The sequence below is a fragment of the Rhipicephalus microplus genome, chromosome X, assembly GCF_043290135.1.
Source record: "Rhipicephalus microplus isolate Deutch F79 chromosome X, USDA_Rmic, whole genome shotgun sequence".
NCBI classification, from domain to species: domain Eukaryota; kingdom Metazoa; phylum Arthropoda; class Arachnida; order Ixodida; family Ixodidae; genus Rhipicephalus; species Rhipicephalus microplus.
Genome location: NC_134710.1, coordinates 500,876,593 through 500,898,108, shown reverse-complemented (window position 1 = coordinate 500,898,108; position 21,516 = coordinate 500,876,593). Strand labels below are relative to the sequence as shown.

Here is a 21,516-nt window from a genome sequence, read left to right as displayed (position 1 = left end):
GTCCTTTGCAGTATTTTCGACTATGGTCATGCCAAGACTCAAGCTACTGCTGTGGGTATGTTTACTTGTGTGCGCTAACTCGTGCGCTCGTTCGTTTTGCTTTGTACAGGTGCATCATCTACTTGGATGAAACATGGGTCAACGCAGGGCACACGAAGGAGTACGTTTGGCAGGACACGACTGTGAAGTCATCGCAAGATGCCTTCCTCAAAGGTCTGACGACAGGATTGGCTGCACCTTCGGGCAAAGGGGCCCGTTTGATCCTCGTACATGCTGGCAGCAGTGAAACTGGTTTCACCGAAGGAGCTGCTGACTCCTTCCGAGCAAAAAAGGGGGCAGCGCTGACTACCACTCTGAGATGGATGACAGATACTTTGAGGAGTGGTTCACCGACAAGCTTTTGCCAAACATTCTGCCTAATAGCGTTATTGTCATGGACAATGCGCCATACCACAGCGTAGCTCTTGAGAAAGCACCTACCAAGTCGACGCGCAAAGCTGATATTCAGCTTTGGCTCACAAAGAAAGGTGTTCCGTGGTCAGAGGACATGGTGAGAGCTGAACTGCTGGAACTTTCCCAAAAGGTCAACACACCCAGTATTGTGTACCGCATCGACACTCTGGCGGCTACCCACGGCCATGAAGTGCTTCGTGTACCACCATACCACTGCGAGTTCAACCCAATTGAGCTTGTTTGGAGCGAGGTAAAGGGGTACATTGCAGCACGGAATACGGGTTTCACTTTGACTGAAGTAGAAAAGCTTCTGCCAGAAGCACTGGCATCTGTAAAACAGGAAAAGTGGCAAAACTGCTGCGCTCATGTAGAGCAAGTTGAAGCTGAAGCATGGGAACGGGACATGATTGTGGATAGTGAAATAGAACCACTTGTCTTCTGCATTTGTGATTCGTGCAACTCCTCCTCCAATGAGTCGGGTGCTCAGTTCAGTGATGACGAGATGAGTGGCATTGAAGAACTTTGCTGACTTTCGAGGAATTTGCGGCCTGTCAGTGGTGGCTTTGTTCACGAGGGTCGACTGGTTCAGCTGGATTGTGGACACCTTTCTAGCGAATCTGCTCGTGCTGCTTCATGCTGAGCTCATTCCCCAAGAAGGCTGTGTTATTATGACAAAGCAAAGAGTGCTTCCTCATCGTGTGGTTTTGTGTGTTGGGTTTAACGCCCCCAAGTGACCCGGGCTAGGAAGGACACTGCACTGTACTGCTCCCTAATAATTACCTTATTTATGTTTTGTTGTGAAGTGCAAACGTTCGGAATGGTCACATGACCTCTGTAAAAACTTGGTAAAAAAAGGAAAAAAAAAGATGTCGGAACCCACCACGACATCGGCCAGAGGTGCTCTTCTGTAAATAAAGTTTGCGTTTTTTAAACCACAAAAGTCGTCATCCGTTTGGAATATTGGTCCATCGCACGCAATGAGTATTGCCCCTGGATGTATGTATGTATGAAACAAATCTCCAACTTTTTGAACCAGTACAATTTTTGGGCACTGAATTACCCTATACCATAAAGATTTTCTCAACCGAGAAAAACAGGCCATATCCAGGTTTTTATAAAAAAAAACGATTGACGCATAAATTAAAATTTAGAGTTTCTGCCGAATAACAGCCTTAGCTGAAACTCTCTTTTGAACGATAAAAAAGGAACTCTTACTTGCGGGAAAAAGGATGGGTTAGAATTATACTGAAGAAATAAATTGCGCATAACAATTCACAAAAATGTCGCATATATTAAGACAGTAAACGGGCGAATACCAAGTCTAGGAAATGTTTTATGCGTTTGTGTGCCAAAACCACTATTCCGAGCTACACAAATTTGCTTTCTTCCCTTTTCCCTGAATAACATATCATTCGTTACTCGCACGAAGTGCGTCGGGATACCGCACAGTGCAGTGGAAGGTCGATTCCGCACTGTTTTGCTAAAACTGAACAGGTTTCTCTGCCGGCGGCCTGCTATAATCATTAAGCTGCTGAGTGTTTAAAGAGCGGCACAGAAAAGTGGATCATCGGGGCAATGACGAAAACAAAAGTTGAAGGTGAGCACCTGTCATTAACCCAGCCTCATTGGAGTTGCTGTGCTACCTAATCAATGAATTAACGTCATCTTACACGCAGTACTCGCTCACATCAATGAGGTAAACCGACAATGCGGTATAATCGCGACAAAATCGCCATGCTGGTCAAACCTCGGTGCCAGCTCAGCAGGTTCCGGCCCTCACAAGGGAACACGGTATGCTACAAATGAATAGATGCGTGCAGTTCACTTCCGCGTGCAAGTAAGTTGAAGTTACTGAAAAAAAAAAAAAAAAACAAGATTTCGAATTGAACTCGCAAAAATTATAAAAAAAATGGCACCACGTGGATTCGAACCTATGCACTTCAAAACTACGGTGAACTCTCCGGAGCGACGCATCAGACCACTCGGCTACGAAACCGCGCGGAGCAACACCTCGTGTTTTCTTTACGGACTACTTGCCTAGCCTTCACAGCGTTGCACCTGATGTATGAAACGGAGTATAGTCATCTTTCTCACTTCACCCTCTCCACCGCTTGCAATGTTCGAGCCCACTTCTCACGTGGGCATCATTTTATCCGCACCACCTCTCTCCATCAGTCCGCGAGAAGAAGCTGTGAGCGGCTGGGTGTGCACGTTGCACGCGCCTCGAGAATATTGCGGCACTGACAATGTGAACAACGCGCAGCTACTTGCCGCTTGATAGCACCGAGTGGCGGGACGCCATCGCGACATAGTTCATGCTAGTGTGCGCGTACCTCTCCCGACTGTCGCCGACATTGCGAAGGTTAGCAAAGCCGATCGTGTTTGCTAATGACGATGTCAACACCAACGAGGCACAAGCCAGGGAAGCCGAATGCAAGCATCGGCAGAGAAAGACCAGCGACACCGACGAGGTGCGAGTCAAGAACACTGATCGCATTCAAGAATACAGATAGCGCACGGGTAACACCGACGAGACGAGAACCAAGGAAGCCGAGTGCAAGCGTCTTCAACGCGTCTCGCTTCCTGTGTCTTAAGAGTTTCAAACAAACATTTACTTGAGTAAATGCTACACAAGGTTTGGCTTCAAACCGTTCTTCCAGCACACATGCCGACACCCGTTTCAACACGGTCAACGCCGTGTGCACCGCTGCTGCTTCGCATCCCATCAGGGTTTCCTTTCAAGGAGATGGTACATAGTTTTTGTTGTGTAGCAGAGCTGCTCCCTGAATACTCCATTTTTTCTTAATGTGTACAATGAAGTCGCCTCAGGTTTTACGAGTGTTTGGTAATTTTTTTTGTCTGTGATTGTGTGCGGGAAAGCTTGCCTCATGTTTCCAGTACTTGAGTATGGTTATTTGGTGCGCGAGTGTGCGGCAGACTTATTTTCAGTGGTGTGATGCCAAGCTGTTGTATGCTGCAGTGCAAACTAAACATGAGAAAAGACGCTACTGTGAAGTATGAGCGATGTGCCCAAGTGTTTGTAGTTCTGCGATGGCAAAATGGAGAGAAAAGAGATGAAATTGGCACAAGAGGGTGAACATGAATGGTTCCTACACCAAGAAAAGGCCACAGTATTCATGAGGACAAAAAGTCGTTACTCCGAGAGAGTGGCTAATTGTTTTGGTTGGTATTGCATTTTTGAAAGAAAGATACTTTATTACTGTGCATGGAACCTTTCAGAAAGAAGACAGGTAAGACAGAGCAGATTGTTTTGTTTCTGTCTAGTTCCTGAAATGCTCCCTGTGCACTAAAAAAGTATATTTCTTTCAAAAATGCCACGTTACTCGGCCGTTGGGTTCTGCCCTCGGTCCTGGTGAATAGCTGAGCTAAGAGCGACTTGCTACGTTATTCGGCCATCAAGCTTAGTTGCCACAGCCAGGTTCACACAAGCTTGTAAAAAAATTCACACTGGACCCTTCAGGCCTGTGAGCTATCGTTAATAATACAACAAGTTCACCACCCAAGCATGAGGAACTTGCTGATGGTTGTAGCAGCAATCGGCATAGTGATCACATCAGACCGAATGACAGTCTTCGGCCTCTTAACTCTGTTTAACCAAAAAGAATACAAACAAGGCAGCTATCACTTGAAGCAGAAACTGAAAGGAGCGCATAACTGTACTGCTTTGCGCCAATTTGGACGGGAGAGACAAGCGCCGCCTCTTTGTCATAGGTAAATCACAAAGGCCACGTTGCTCTAAACAACGAGAATGCCTGCCAGTGACCTACAAAGCCAATAAAAAGGCATGGATGATGCAGGATTTGTTCACCAGCTGGCTCTGCAAGTTTGATGAGAATATGGTGGCGGAGAAGCGGCGGGTCGTGTTTATCCTCGACAACTGCACGGCCCACAACGTCAAGCCAAAGTTGACTGCAGTCAACCTAAAGTTTTTGCCTGCCAACACTACAGCAAAAAGTCAACCTCTCGGCCAGGGTGTCATCGCAACCGTAAAGGCGCTGTACAAAAAGTGCATTTGCGAGAGAATTTTGCTGAGCATGCAGCAGCAGCAGCCTCTTAAAGTGAACTTAAAAGGCGCAATTGACATGGTGGTCGCTTCATGGAGGCAGGTAAAGGTCGATACCATAAGGAAGTGTTTCAAGAGGGCAGGCTTCGTGCGCAATGCAGAGGCTCTGGAAGACGATGAGCAGAGCGACACATCGCTCGCCGACGAAACCCTCAACACTGACGACGTGTGGTCCTGTCTCGTTGACAGCAACTTTGTAACCGCCACCAACACTTTCCAAGAATTTGTCGATGCCGGGGAGTCGGAGCTTTCTGTCTGCGAGGAAGCGAGCACAGATGGCGCGATCGTCGCAGCGGTGCGCGGTAGTGCGGAGGTTGCAACGGACGACGAGTCGGACGGCAAAGACGATGTCGACCCGACACCAGAACCAGATTTCTCGTGCAAAGACGCAATGGAATACCTCGCTAAAGTGAAAACGTACTGCGCGAAAGACTGAGAGAGAAATCACTTCAGTGTTAAAACTTTGTGGAGGACGAAATTATTCGCAGCGCTGTTCGCAAGCATCGCCAGACGAAAATAACGGCGTCTTCCGCTGATGCCGGACTTGAGAACTTTGTTTTCGTGCGGTGTTGTAATTGTGTTGAATGTGTCTGTGAGTGAAAAGTGTAGTAAATTGCTTTTGAAAGGTGCGTTGCCCTTTTGACATAGACAAAGGCCAAAAAAAGCATGCTTTGGTTATAACGCGGTACCGCTTATAGCGCGGATTTTTACAACTCCCGTGACTTACGTTATAAGCGGTCTACACTGTGATAACTTACCTACTGCCCAGTGAATAGACGATAAAAAGAAAGCAACCAGACCGTGGCATACAAGGTCTGCACACTTTCTTTCCCACATGCGAGGCCTTTGCCATTTCCATGTCGGGAAACATTCTGTATAAGGGAGCACTTGGGTTGCTGTTGCCAGCTTGCTCTCTGCCTCTTTTCTCTAAGTGCTTATATATCTATCTATGCGAATCACTTGTGCGCACGGAGGAACTGTTCGAGAAGCGAGAGGTGACCACCTTTTAAGCCTTCAACATCTTGGCTTGTCACAGCGTTGCGAGCCTTTGAGGTGGTATTCAAAATTTGAGGTCAGCGTCTGGTCAAACAGCATTGTCACTCTCACAAGGCGTCGCATGCTTCATCATGTTGCTGCCTGCTGCGTTATTTACATTGCGGTTGTGCTGTACTCTACTCTAGTAGCTCTTTCGTACAGACTCTAGTGTTCAGGAGAAATTGATAGATTGATTGATTGATACGTGACTCTTAATGTTCCAAAACCACCATGTGATTATGAAAGATGCCGTAGCGGAGGGCTCTGGTGATTTCGACCACCGGTGGTTCTTTAACTCTTTCAGGATCGCGCCCATAGGCCGTCGATCACATGTGATCGATGGTTTCGCGCGCCTCCAGAATAAAAATTTTTGCTCAATGGAACACCTGCCGCCATCTGTGAGATAGTTTCACAACTATAATTTTTTATTTTGTGAAGTTTGCTTTTTTATCGCCTGGCGGCGACGCGTAGGATATTTTTTTTTGACAGCGCGTCGTCGTCGACAGTAATAAACATGGCGTCGTGCTCGCGCGCGAGCGCGATAAGAAAAACGCTTCCGCCTCGCGTATCTTCGGCTTCCACAGTAGATTTTAGCGATGAAAGCGGCAGTGACGACTCGGAATGTGGAGTTACGAGCTCAGATTTTACCTCAAGTGAGGATTCAGGGGATGATCAGCTGGGAACTTCAAGCGGGGCTGGAAGGTTAGTGATGGTTTCGCTTTCAGTTGGCTCTCGAGTAGCTATGTGAACTCGGTATATGTTCTCGCCGATTTATATCTGTTCGCTAGGGTGTCAACCACATATGGTGGTGATCTCCTGCCACCAGTGCAGAAGCGGATTGAGTTTTCGCCAAGAAGACAGCCCGGTGTCTACCTGGGCGATGACGTCGCCATGGCCCCGAAAAGCGGGACGAAGTTTTTGACTGCCCTGGATTTCTTTCTTCCGTTTTTTTTTCTGCGGAAGTAGTTGCAATGATTTGCGAAAACACAAACAAGTATGCGTGGACACGCATTCTTGAAAAACCAACGCACTCTCGGCCAGATGGTTCATGGGAGGAAGTCACCCCCAGTGAACTGCTGAAGTTCATTGCGCTGGTGATTTACATGGGGATTGTGAAAGTTCCAAGACTTAAACTTTACTGGAACGTAAGAAGTCTTTATAGTGGTCTCGTTGCACGACGCATCATGCCCCGAAAGCGATTTATCGTTTTGCTAGTACTCCTCCAAATCGCGGAATTGGATGATCCGAACCAACAGTCAAAAGGAAAGCTGCGATACATGTGGTGGCTTCTTGAGCACATCAACCAAGTGTCAGCACAGCTCTTCCAGCCCAATCGAGATCTCTCCGTGGACGAGCGCACGGTAAAATCAAAAGGGAGGTCTGGAATTCGTCAATACCTAAAAGATAAGGTGACTAAATGGGGATACAAGCTGTGGGTGCTAGCTGACCCTGACACAGGATACACTGTGCAGTTCAGTGTCTACACTGGCCGCCGTGTGCAGCCGGGGCCTCATGGCTTGGCTTTTGATGTAGTGTGCGATCTGTGTTCCTCATACTTTGATGAGGGATACAAAATTTTTATGGACAATTTTTACACTTCGACACACCTCTTTGATTACCTCCTTGACCATAAAACATTGGCTTGTGGAACAACGCGCAAAGATTGCCGAGGATTTCCCGAAGAGCTGAAGGAGCCAAGTTGGGAAAAAAAAAAGCCAAAGGTGGGGACATTCGATGGATGCGAGATGGACACATCCTTTACCTTCAGTGGAAAGATCGGTGCGTTGTAAATATGATCAGCACCATCCACACTGCCAACAAGAAAGTTGTTGCAAAAAGACGAGTGCGGAGTGGTAACACCTGGCGAAGTATCAGTGCCCAAGCCATTGCTGATTGACAAATACAACTCTGGAATGCTGGGAGTAGATAAGTCGGATCAAATGATTGGTTACTACAACGTCTTGATGCGAAGTGTGCGGTGGTGGAAGACGATATTTTTTCATTGCATCGACATAGCCTGCATGAACAGTTTTGTGCTTTTTCAAGCACATCGTGCATCACACCTGGAGATCCCCGAGCTAAGTCGAAAAGCCGGGTATGATCATCTTGCCTTCAGAGAAGAGCTTCTTGAGCAGATTTTTGGCTTTGATGGCAAACAAGCTTGATCTCTTCCACCACCCACTCCAAAACATGCGGACCACAAACCACGAAAAGTCCAAAAACGTAAGAATTGCAAGTTGTGCTACGAACGCACCAAAGTCGAGCTCAAAACAAACGTTTTTTGTGACACGTGCCAAGTTCACCTGTGTTTCACCTCAGTCCGGAACTGCTTCGGCGAGTGGCACACGCGTCATGCAACGCCAATCTAGGCACGTGTGCAAGTGCTGGTACCTAGTGCCAAAGGGCTCACACAAAAAAACCGTTACTCCTAGCCACACCAAACTTTTACAATCAAGAAAGAAAGCATTTTGCCACATTTTGTATATTCTCAAATAATATTATTTTTCTTGAAAATTTCTGTGTTTACACTTTTTTAAACTATTTTGGTTTTTTTTCTCTTAGCTCTTACTTTCAGATTTTTTCATTTGTTGTGTGGAATGTTAAGGAAAAACATTTGTTTTGTATGTTAATAACCATTCAATAACCTGCATTTTGGTGTATGATAAAGTAGTGTAGTACTTTTGCTTCATATAATAAAAAATTTTTACTCACACCTCTCTTTTTCATCCCTTTTTCGGGCGGTCCCGAAAGAGTTAAAGTGCACCTAAATCTCACCACACGGGCCTACAGCATTTTAACCTCGATCGAAAATGCAGCTGCTGCAGCTAGGGTTCAATACCGCGATCGTTACGATACCGTCAGCAGTCAAGAACCCAATAGACCGCTGCGGCAGGGCCGTTTGGTCGAAAATTCTACAAAAAAAGCAAACGAGCTGCGATATGTAGGCTTGTGCAAATATTAGAGAACTTCGGATATATGACAGAATACAACAGTATTCAAATTTGCCTTGATTCAAATTTAAAAATTACAAAGTTTCAGAGAATTTTAACCTAACGAATAGGTGTATATTAGTTTGTAACTCTTCTGGTAAAGGTGGTTTCAGTGCAGTGGAGTGCTGATCCATGAAGTCATATTTTCAGGGGAAATCCACGCTACCACGAAACTCTACTTAGAGGAACGTATTACCCTCACATAGATTAATGATTTTTAAAGTTTAAACGATAGTTGAACAAGCTTATATACTGTAAGTATTGTCTACGTTAAAAAAAAGCATGTTTTGCAGTACACCACTAGCATTCTACTGAAAGTGAAATCCTGCTGTCATTCAAAGTTTCTTTCATTTTCTTAGATTCAAAATAATCACAATTGCACATTTAAAAATATATTGTGCAGGTTAGTGGGCTCGTAAATTAGCTCACTTTTCTTCATAATATGTGAAATACACCAGTCAAAATCTATTCACAATTCTACAAAACTCCCTATCCACTTCGAATTTAAAGTTTGCTATTTTCAAGACGAATTATATAATACACGAAAGCTGAGACACGGACTGTTACGCATTGTCAAACATTTGGCTTGTGGGTTGTAACAAACTTTTGCACTTACTAAACGAATATCACAACAGATTGATATTACCAATGTACACACGGGAGAGCGACTGTATAAATGCTACCTGTGTCCCAAAGGCTTCTCCGGACAAAGTACAATGAATGATCGCCTGCACACCCACACAGGGGAAAGACCGCATACGGGCGACCTGTGCTGCCGTAGCTCCTCACATAAATCCACATCGAATGATCACCTGCACACCCACACAGGAGAGTGAGTGAGGGAGATCGTTATTTAGTCCTAAAGTGGCAGAAGCGGCAATGGCCGTTTTCAAAATTGTCTCAGAGCATTTTCATAACTAGGACAGCGTTTAAGCTTATCTCACCAAATCATCTATATGCATGTTGCAAAGTGCATTGAGAAAGTGTCATTATTTCTCAACACTTCATTACAGAATTCATCAGTAACCATTGGAATAGTAATCTGTATGTTGTAGGTTCAGTGAAAAACCCATGTATGTGTACTCATAAGCAACCACAAATACATAATATCGTAACACCAGCAAGCTGTACCTATATGTGTTTTATAATTTTGGTAGTTTTAATTGCAAGTTTAAGTGCGTGGACTTCACGTTTGATGGCATTCTAGAGAGCTGGTAACATGCTTCATTGAGATTGCGATTATAGAGACCCTGCAAGGCAAATCTCGTCGATCTAGTTGGTTCATATAGTGTGCAAGTGTGATATTATTCAGTGACACTCCAGCCTCAGTGTGCTGCAGGATCTTTAAAAATTGCTTTAAAGTGTTCATGTCATTGCCTTGCTTTTGAGTATAGGAGGTTCGGAGTTGAATTGTGTGCATCGTACGGATGCAAGCCAGCTATGCTCAAGGCTGTGCAGGCAAAAGCGAACAAATGTGCAACATCTGACGATTTGGCAGAAAAAAAAAAAAACAAAAATAATGTCTGACTTGCACAGTTTCTTCTTTTCTTAAGCCCTTTGCTTAAAATTGTTTGTCTTAATAGAGCTATACACTTAAAATATAACTAATGCAATACCATAGTAGTGATGGAAGGTCATGTTGCATCACGCTGACGTGATCATGATGTACACTACGCTGACGTGATCAGGATGTACACGAGTGCGGGACGTTCTGTATAAGGTAAAAAACAATGGATCCATATTTCACTGTTTTTCATTCAAATTCTCGCTTTGCTTGAAATGTTTATGTGTTAACAGAGTTCAGAACATGCTTGTACGACAACTAGTGTCTCTGACTGCACAGGAAAAAGGCTTCTCTCGAGCCATTTTTAAGGTGTTTTTCCTTTTCCCTCCGATAATATGTGCTATGATGAATCAATTAGGTTATTTGCACTTATTGCCGACCCCACTTACATTGGCGAGATCAAAAACTCTGGAAAGGACACCATAACACAGAAAAAAAGTACGTACCTTCTATACAGTATGAAACACTCTCACAGAACTCGGCAAGTAGCTGGACCATTCTATGAACTTTGAGAATGCCTGAGCCATTAGAATGGCAAGTAGCTGCACCAAAAAAATACTAGTAATCGTGGCATATACAAACAACACTGGACAACACTGACGAATCCACAGAGTTTCTGCCAAACATTTATGCACACTACATTCAAAATCAATCAAGAGGGCAGCGGGTTTACGAGGGCAGTGGAGTGTATGGCAGTGGAAAAGGTAACAGCTGCTTAAAAAGTGCAAACTTCACAGCCAACTGATCAGTCACTCCCTCCAAAGGCTGAAAGCACCTTGTATTGTTGGGAAAGTTCCCTTTGTAAATTTGCCGACATAATATTGGACACAATGTTTAAAAACCGGCTATGTTAGGAACACATAAACTACCAAATTAGGGTGTAAACAAATTTCATTAAAATCAAAGCAGAACTTCGCTCAAAAAAAAGTGGGACACTTATGTTTTACTGACTTATGAATGTACTATTATGCCATACTATCTCAGAGTATTTGGGATGAATTAGCCATAAGAATTGGTACAGAGTAGTACTTATGATGCCGCGCAGGAAAATGCGTGTACCTGCTTTCAAGCAATGTGCCAAATTCCCCCTTAAAAACCTTCTCAAGGCTGAGCACTGTTTCCGTCAAGCTTGTTTCACCAAACTCACTAACCATTCTGCGTCAATTGCGTACCTCCATCTACTGTCGCAATGGTCATGTGCTGACGTCGTCCTCTAATATCTTTCCACTTGCAAGGAGATATGTGACGAATCATACTGTTGTGCTGCACCAGCTGTAGCACTATTGGTTACTAGTGCCACCTAGAGCAGTGAGTGGAAGACTGAGTATTAAGAGCAGGGCTGGGACAGTGTTTGGGAAGAGAATAAACAGACGTTCACTGTCAGCTTGGGTCTCTGCTCCACTATGTCTGGCTACATGTAACAAACTGGCGAAGAATATTAACCAAATTGCATGAAACACCCGGCTTGCTTTGGGTAAGATAGATGCATTTGAGGGTGAAGGCAAGACGTTGCTTGCTTATGTGGAGCGCATCCACAAGTTCCTTGAAGCCAACAATCTTGTGGCACAAAAGAAAAGGTCAATATTTTTTTAGCTGCTGCACGCCTCCTACATATTTAGTACTTCATAACCTTGTAAAGCTTGAAACGCTCCAGCTAAATCGTGGCAATTTTGAGGACTATCTTTTCATGCATTCATCGAACAAGTGACTGCACAAATCTACCCAAACACATAGGTATCTGGGAGTTCAAATCGCCTCTTAAAGGGAGATGCGCGTCGAAAAATCGAGTTTTTCGCGGAAATTTTGAGTTTTGAGATTTTACCTGTAAAATTATCTTTGTATATTCAGCTACAACTCCGCAAAAGATCAAGGAAAAATTCGAACGAGAAATGAGTAAAAATTCTATTTTATTCAGCAACGGTGGCTCGAGAAAGTGCTAGTTTCGTCGCAAATCAGCAACTTTCGATCGTCTCCATCTCGAGAATGCGGCGTCTCCCGCCATTGCTGTTTGCTTGGAGAGGTTGAGAAAGCCTTTGTTTAGCCTACAGCACCTCCCGCAGTTTCGCATTTTGGCCCAAAATAATAAAAAAAGGCACGTTTTAGTGCCTGTTTCAAGCGTTTTTACTGGACATTTAAATCACATGGTGCTCTAGCGAGGCCGCCATGGGCCTACACGGAGACGTTGCTGCGGCGAAGCCCCGAAGCCTGCATTCGTCCTCGACTGTGTACGGCGACTCGATCGAACTCTGTGGCCCTTTTCCTGCGTTTATTCAGTTATTTCGTAATGAACGAACCGGAAAAGCGCGATTTCCGAGCTCGGAAGGCTCGTGCGAAGATCTCGTACCGAGTGCGGCGGCGCAAACCTCTACGGAAAGTGACAGCGGGAAGCAGCCGCCCGATGCCTCCGGCTAGCCCTAACCAGCACAACGGCCACTCGGACGAAATTGCCGCCGCACTGAACTTTGTGAGCGCTTCGGAGGTGAAGATTGGACTCTTCGAGAACGATAGAGCAGCAAGCGATCGGAACTCTGCGAGTGCTGTGATATGCGATATCAGTGCGCTTACGGTGCTGATAAGTGGAGCTGCTTGCCCTGCGTGCCACACCTGTACCCTCGCGGTACATGAACCGGTAGAAAAACCAAAGGGTCTCGGCGTTTCTTGAGTTGCATTGTGCGAACAGTGAGTGCCCTGAATCGGTACTTTCTTCTGTGCACACCTCGAGCCGTGTTGTGCCTGGTGAGCTTGCGAACGGTGCTAGCGGAAGCCGGGAATATCGGAGTGGGAGCTCCCGCGACAGCTTTGCCGTGAATGTCAAGGCAGTGGTAGCTGCGCGCGCGATTGGCATCGGGCACGAACAGCTTTCACGTTTTTGGGCCATTCTTGGCTTGCCGACGCCGTTAAATCACAAGAACTTTATTGCGATCGGCAAGAAAGTTCATGCTGCGGCCATCAAAGCCGTGGAGGAAAACATGGAGAAAGCGAGAGTTCACACGAAAGAGATGGTCGGCAGCAGTGATGTTGCCGTGATGTTTGGTGGTACGTGGCAAAAGCGGGGCCACAAGAGCCATAACGGCGTTGGCACAGCTGTGTCTGTAGACACTGGCTTGTGCCTCGATTTTGAGGTTCTCTCAAACTTCTGCCTTGCGTGCAGCCGGCAAAAAGACATCGGGAGCGAAGAGCAAGTGTGGCAGGCGTACCATGGCCCAGTTTGTGAGAAGAACGTTGACTGCTCCTCTCATGCTATGGAAACTGAGGCAGCAGTGCGCATATGGACATGGACTCCCTCATATGAGACACCGTTGCGCTTAACCACATTTTTGAGTGATGGGGACAGCAAAGCCTTCGATGCTGTCTTTGAGGCCAAAGTGTACGGTGAAACATCCATCGTGAAGGAAGATTGCACCAACCACATGGCCAAGCGCCTGGGCAATTCAATTCGCAAGCTCAAGACTCCTCTTCCACGTGGCGAGAAGTTGAAGGACGGGCAAATACAGAAGTTGCAAAACTATTACCGCATAGCCATCACCAGCAACAGGGGCCATGTCCGGGAAAGGTATCGTGCCATTTGGGCATCACTTTTTCATTCGAGTTCGACGAATGCAGCCAAGAGCCATAAATTCTGCCCCGAAGGAGTTGAATCATGGTGCAAGCACCAGCGGGGGGAAGCACTTGGAGAACCCGCGCCAGACTACACTGCGCTTCTGACAAAGGCACAGGGGGAGCCTCTGCTGCCTATATACAGGCGTCTCACGGAGAAGAAGCTTCTCACCCGCTGCTTACAAGGGAAGACTCAAACTGCAGCAGAGTCCCTCAACAGCAAGATCTGGTTACTATGCCCGAAGACGAAGTTTGTGTCCAAGACAGTAGTGGAAACTGCAACTGCCATCGCCGTTTTGTGGTATAACTGCGGTCATGGCAGCTTTGAGAGTGCTTCAGGAGCTTGGTATTCTACCACCAGAAGAGCTTGTTGTACTGGGAAACTCCCGCGACCAGAGGAGAATGAAGAAAATGTCCGTCCGCCAAACCGCTGAAGCTCGAGCCCATCGCCGAAACCAGGTGAAGAGAGCGCGTCTCACGGACTCCATTCGAGAGGGTGCTGAGGGGCAAACGTATGGGCCAGGGGAGTTCTGAACAGCTGTGCTGTGTTTGAGACATATTGCTCTATTTTTGCAAGAAATTTCATGTGCTTTCGTCATGTTTTTGAAAAATACAGATGTTTGAAACTTTCAAAAGCATTTTTCTCCATTTGTACTTTTCAGCATTTTTTACGTTTTGTGCACCACATTTCAGGTACTTCAAATGGTCAGATCTGGATAAAATTTTGCACACAGCCTCTTCAAAGTGTATAGAATGTCGATATCTATATGTATTTTATATCTCATACATTTTTTGAAAACAATTAAAATGTTGACTCACAGCACACAAAGTATGTACTTTTGGTATTCCCGATTTTTTTTTTTTAAATATAGAAATTATTTGAATAAATTTTAAGTAGTATCTAACATACTACTTTACCTAAACAGCAAAATGAGCTATTGCAGGCTTCTCTAAACAAAAACTTATGAAAAAAGATGAGCACAAAAAGCCCTATATTTTTCTCTTGAGAGGTGTCTCGCACAAAAACTAATAAAGCTACATAAGAACTAAGCACATATTTGGAATCGGCGTTACAAACTCAGTCTATGACCAAAGTTTCATAACTTTAGGTATAATATTAAAGAAAAAGTGTTTTCGAGGAGCATCTCCCCTTAAGTCCTGAGAGGAGGTGTAGAGACTTCAGATCACCACAAATTAGCGGGTGCACGAGACCTCCCCGCACCTACTCGAAGAAGATTGGAACCTTTTCCCTTGAAGGTCAAACTATCTCCCCCGGAGTGGAAGCTATGATGGAATTTTCTGCGGTTTCTCGGCCACATTGTTGCACTTGCTTCAGACGAGACTGGCAGTGCGCTGGTAGTTTCATCCGCAGTACCAAGTGAAACGCACAGTCAAGCCATTCGAGTAGCCTGGCAACCCTGGTCTCCCCCTCTCTTTGCTTCATCTGTATGAGCGAGAAACAAAGGTTACGCAAAAAAAAAAATCGCTTGATAGCTGCTCTGGGGAACCTGAACAATGACGGCGTTTAAAATTTTTGACTAGGATTGGCACAAAACCTGTCTTCTATAAACAATGAATACCTTTTTTATAATATGCTGAAATATATGTAAAGGCTTGAACCATATGTAGAGAGAAATTACTATTGGAAATCAGGGTGTAAGAGTGTCCATATCTTAGAATACTAACGGAGCCTCTCTTTTGGCAAGATACTTCTATTGCAGCAAGGTGGTAGAGACATTTTGATGTTTCAAAATTTGGATGTTTTCCTGTTCGGATTTTTTGGCATCTTAAACCTTAGGTCTGTTGTATATTTGGGTTTTTGAATTTTTCGGTGTACTGATTTTGGGCATTCCCACAGTTAGTCATTTTGAATTTTGACGTTTAATGCCAACCCTTTCTCGCCACCTGTGCGCGCAGAGAATTTAAGCGCATTCAAAACATCCTTCACAATTGCTAAACACTGGTTTTCCTTGGTGCACGTTTGTCGAGAATAGAGCGAGAGGTGTAAGACCAACATCTAGCCACAGAGAAAGGGCTCGCTCAATTACTTGAACATTTTCAATCCAGCTTTAGGAAACAGTACAGAGAGAGAATGTTGTCTTCTTTATCACAAGAACGAATTCCACTCACCGGGGAATTAATGCACTTAAGGCATCAAAATTCCCTATCTTAGCTCCACTTGCTAGTAGTTACACGTGCTCTCTAGACATTGTACACAACATGCAGACCTCAAATGTTTAAATCATAACAATGTAATTGATGGTACTCTTGCAGGTTCCGCTGAAAACGCTTCAAAAGTTTCAAAATTAAGCTTTGGTTCATCCTTAAAAACTAGCAGAATCTACACAAGTGGTATTGGATGCAGTGCCATCAACAATTTATCTTTGATGTCAACTGCCAATGCACAGCCCGTGAAAATAAACGAGAAATATCTGGCTCTTATTTTTTGAGATACATCACAGTTTCTTATGCGAATGTTCGTCAGCATCTGAGGGAGGTAATCATTTGCAGATTCATCAAATAGAAGGAAATACAGTTCAGACCACTTACAACGTAACCGCTTTCTGCGTAGGACCGTTATAACGTGGGTTTTTTTAACCACCGATATGTCGCCCATAGAACTCATTGTATAGGCCGACCCTTTATTGCGTAGGCGCGCGAAGGAGAACACCGGTTATAGCGCGGAGTTTTTAGGCGTGCGACCATAAAATCGACGAACGGAGCACGGCCGGCACGGTTTCTCGGCGGCGTTCCCAACGCGCTGGAACGTTGGGAGTGTGAGCAGGAGGGCGCACACGGAGACAGCCGCGAAAAGTCAAACATTGCGGAGGAGAAGAGAAGGTACAGTAGGGAGGAAGTCGGGGAGACCTTGGAAGGAGGGGGCGTGTTTTCGTCACCATGGCGACCGTGGCAGCGTCCAATCCGGGTGCGCGCTGTGCGGAGTGGGGGGAGAGAAGCGGTAGCATGTTTTTTGTTTCTCATCCTCCTTCTTTTGCCTCTTTGGATTTGCTGTGTGCGGTTCACCATGTCGTTGCCATCTGAGAGCCCAGAGCATATGTGTTGCGTAGCTCCTGTCGCCATGGCGTTGGCGCCGTCTTCAAGCAGTGTGAAAACACACCGTGCCTTATCGCTGAAGATTAAGGAATGCGTCATAAGGGACATTATGAGTGGCCTGAAGAAGGTGTCCGTGGCGGCGGAATACGGCGTTTCCGACACGACCGTGTCAACTATCTACAAAAACAAGGACAAACTGCGGCAAGATTCGTCTTCCCTGTCACGGAAGAGAATACGTACGTCAATATACGAAGACAAGGACGCAGCGCCGTTAAGGTGGTTCCGCGAAGTTAGGGCTCAGAGCATCCCGGTAAGTGGCCCGATGCTCCGACAAAAGGCCAAGTGTCTCAGAGCTCTTTTAGGCCACGACGATTTCAATCCACTCAATGGGTGGATTCTGCGTTTCAAAGATCGCCATGGCATCAGCTGCAAAGTGGTGTGCGGAGAAAGCGGCGCTGTCAACGACGAATGTATCGAAGTCTGGCTTCGCTTGAACTTGGAGAGTATGCTGTCGACCTATACTGACAGAGACATTTATAATGCCGATGAAACTGGTTTATTTTATAACCTTTTGCCCAACCACACGCTTGCGCTGAAAGACGAAGCCTGCTCCGGCCGCAAAGTCTCAAAGGAGCGCATAACTGTATTGTTTTGTGCCAATTTGGACGGGAGCGACAAGCGCCGCCTCTTTGTCATAGGTAAATTGCCAAGGCCACGTTGCTTTAAACGAGAATGCCTGCCAGTGACCTACAAAGCCAGTAAAAGGGCATGGATAATGCAGGATTTGTTCACCAGCTGGCTTTGCAAGTTTAATGAGGATATGGTGGTGGAGAAGCAGCGGCTCGTGCTTTTCCTCGACAACTGCACGGCCCACAACGTCAAGCCGAAGTTGACCGCAGTCAACCTAAAGTTTTTGCCTGCCAACACTACAGCAAAAAGTCATCGTCTTGACCAGGGTGTCATCGCAACCGTATAGGCGCTGTACAAAAAGCGCATTTGCGAGAGAGTTTTGCTGAGCACGCAGCAGCAGCAGCCTCTTAAAGTGAACTTAAGGGGCGCAATTGACATGGTGGTCGCTTCATGGTGGCAGGTAAAGGCCGATACCATAAGCAAGTGTTTCAAGAGGGCAGGCTTCGTGCGCAATGCAGAGGCTCTGGAAGACTATGAGCAGAGCGACACGTCGCTTGCCGATGAGACCCTCAACACTGACGACGTCTGGTCCTGCCTCGTTGACAGCAACATTGTAGCCGCCACCGACACTTTCCAAGATGTTGTCGATGCCGGGGAGTCGGAGCTTTCTGTCTGCCAGGAAGCGAGCACAGATTACGCGATCGTCGCAGCGGTGCGCGGTAGTGCGGAGGTTGCAACGGACGACGAAGACGATGTCGACCCGACGCCAGAACCAGATTTCCCGTGCAAAGACGCATTGGAATACCTCACTTAAGTGAAAACGTACTGCGCGAAAAACAGTTTGAGCAAGAAATCCCTTCAGTGCTTAAACTTTGTGGAGGACGAAATTGTTTGCAGCGCTGTTCGCAAGCATTGCCAGACGAAAATAACGGCGTTCTTCCGCTGATGCCGGACTTGAGAACTTTGTTTCCTTGCGGTGTTGTGATTGTGTTGAATGTGTCTGCGAGTGAAAAGTGTAGTAAGTTGCTTTTGAAAGGTGGGTTGCCCTTTTGACATAGGCAAAGGCCGAAAAAAGCATGCTTTGATTATAACGCGGTACCGCTTATAGCGCGGATTTTTACAACTCCTATGACTTACGTTATAAGCGGTCTACACTGTAATAATTTACCTACGGCCCAGTGAATAGACGATAAAAAGAAAGGAACCAGACCGTGGCATACAAGGTCTGCACACTTTCTTTCCCACATGCGAGGCCTTTGCCATTTCCATGTCAGGAAACATTCTGTATAAGGGAGCACTTGGGTTGCTGTTGCCAGCTTGCTCTCTGCCTCTTTTCTCTAAGTGCTTATATATCTATCTATGCGAATCACTTGTGCGCACGGAGGAACTGTTCGAGAAGTGAGAGGTGACCACCTTTTAAGCCTTCAACATCTTCGCTTGTCACAGCGTCGAGCCTTTTAGGTCGTATTCAAAATTCGAGGTCAGCGTTTGGTCAAACAGAATTGTCACTCTCACAAGGCGTCACATGCTTCATAATGTTGCTGCCTGCTGCGTTATCTATCTTGCGGTTGTGCTGTACACTACTCTAGTAGCTCTTTTGTACAGACTCTATTGTTCAGAAGAAATCGATAGATTGATTGATTGATACATGAGGCTTAATGTCCCAAAATCACCATATGATTATGAAAGATGCCGTAGCGGAGGGCTCTGGTAATTTCGACCACATGTGGTTCTTTAAAGTGCACCCAAATCTCAGCACACGGGCCTACAGCATTTTATCCTCAATCGAAAATGCAGCTGCCGCAGCTAAGGTTCAATATCGCCACCAATACGATACCATCAGGAGCCAAGAACCTTACCCAGTAGACCACTGCACTAGGGCCCTTTGGTCGAAAATTCTACAAAAAAAAGCAAACGAGTTCCGATATGTAGGCTTGTGCAAATATAAGAGAACTTCGGATATATGAATGAATACAACAGTATTCAAATTTGCCTTGATTCAAATTTAAAAATTTTAAAATTTCAGAGAATTTTAAGTTAACAAATAGGTGTGCATTAGTTTGCATGTAACTCTTTTGATAAAGGTGGTTCAGTGCAGTGGAGTGCTGATCCATGAAGTCATATTTTCAGGGGAAATACGCACTACCACGAAACCCTACTTAGAGGAATGTATTACCCTCATATAGATTGATGATTTTTAAAGTTTAAACGATAGTTAAACAAACTTATGTGCTGTAAGTATTGTCTACGTTAAAAAAGAACATGTTTAGCAGTATACCGCTAGAATTCAACGGAAAGTGAAATCCTGCTATCATTCAAAGTTTCTTCCATTTCCTTACACTCAAAATAAACACATTTGCACATTTAAAAAAATATATTGTTAAGATTAGTGGGCTCATAAATTAGGTCACTTTTCTTCATAATATGTGAAATACACCAGTCAAAATCTTCTCACAATTCTACAAAACTCCCTATCCACTTCGAATTTAAAGTTTGCTATTCTCAAGACGAATCAAATAATATACGAAAGCTGAGACATGGACTGTTCTGCATCGTCAAACTGGTTACATTTGGCATGTGGGGTGCAATAAACTTATGCACTTACTAAATGATTACCACAACAAATTGATATTACCAATGTACACACGGGAGAGCGACCGTATAAATGCTACCTGTGTCCCAAAGGCTTCTCGGCACAAAGTACCGTAAAAACCCGCGTATAGCCCGGGGTTTTTTTCTAAATTTTAGGGTGCGAAATTTCAGCCCCGTACTATATGCGTATCCCAAAAAAGTTTCGGCCCGAATTCAGTTTTGGTTTCGGCATTGGTTGGTGCTATCATCATTATCAGGTGTCTGCGCACTTCTACGTTAGGTGGCGTGGTAGCGTGAGCGGCGTTAGTCCTAGAGACCTACAATACAGGCGTGCATCAGGCGAGCAACAGTGGCCATTGCAATCACTTGGCGCACATCACGACGGCCACGATTTTACGCGATTTTAAGCCATGTCGGGACCGCGCAGGCAGTACTCGGCTACCTTTAAGAGGAAAGTTATTTCTGCTGCCGAAACCATCGGCAACTGTGCCGCGGAGTGGCAGTTCGGCGTGAATGAGCGGAGCATTCGCGGTAGGCGGAAGCAGAAGGAAGCCCTTTTTGCATGCTGCGGCAAGAGAAAAACTTTCCGGGGACCGAAAAATGGAGCATTTCCAGACGTGGAACGAGAACTGACGAACTTTGTTTGGGAGCAACGAGCTGCACAACTCGCTGTGCACATCGAGCTGCAGCAGGCAAAGGCAAGGGAGATCGCTCGAGACAAAGGCATTCCGCCTGCGGACTTCAAGGCAAGCAAGCATTGGGTGTCTCGCTTCCTGCGCCGCGCTGGGTTCTCCCTACGTCGGGGTACATCGGTCTTGCAGAAGCTGCCAGAAAGCTACGAAGAGCTGCTTGTCGCCTTTCAGAAGCACGTGATTTCTTTGCGAAAGGCAGTCCCCTTTCAGCTGGGCCAGATCGGCAATGCTGACCAGACGCCCGTGTACCTGGATATGCCCTCGTGTCTAACGGTGCATCAAAAAGGCTCCAGGCAAGTTACCGTGCGATCATTTAGAAACGAGAAAATGCGGGTAACTGTAATGCTGTCCTGCACGGCAGACGGGCGCAAGCTGCCACCCTACGTGGTGTTTAAACGAAAGACGCTGCCGAAGGGGGAGACGTTCCCAAAAAATGTTGTCGTCCGCTGCCAGGACAAGGGGTGGATGTACGAGTCACTGGTGTTGGACTGGATCAAGTCTGTGTGGTGTCGACGGCCCGGAGCACTGCTGGGGCTCCCATCGATGCTTGTGCTCGACGCGTTTCGGTGTCACCTGGCGGACTCCGTGAAGCGACTGCTGCGCGACTCCCGCACCGAGCTCGTCGTCATCCCGGGCGGGATGACATCCCAGCTACAGCCACTTGATGTGTGCCTTAATATAATAAACCGTTTAAGGACCACATCAGACGCCGGTATATGGAGTGGATGAGGTCCGGAGAGCCAGAAGTGACCCCTGCCGGAATGCTGAAACGGGCCTCGCCAGCTCTGCTCTGCTCGTGGATCGCCGAGGCGTGGGCCCGCATGC

General features: G+C 46.0%; 1 protein-coding gene and 1 pseudogene across 1 annotated transcript; both read left to right on the top strand.

The window, feature by feature from the left end:
- The first annotated feature begins 358 nt into the window (after positions 1–358).
- LOC119161635 (uncharacterized) lies at positions 359–982 on the top strand. Its single transcript, XM_037414201.1, has one exon. It carries the CDS (start codon positions 359–361, stop codon positions 980–982), a length of 624 nt encoding a protein of 207 aa, XP_037270098.1.
- A 5,105-nt stretch (positions 983–6,087) lies between these two features.
- Positions 6,088–20,085, top strand: LOC142776748 (uncharacterized; annotated as a pseudogene).
- The last annotated feature ends 1,431 nt before the right edge of the window (positions 20,086–21,516 follow it).

Bases quoted from the DNA above. Each gene is read 5' to 3' on its own strand.
- LOC119161635 (XM_037414201.1), top strand. From the start codon at position 359: ATGGATGACAGATACTTTGAGGAGTGGTTCACCGACAAGCTTTTGCCA.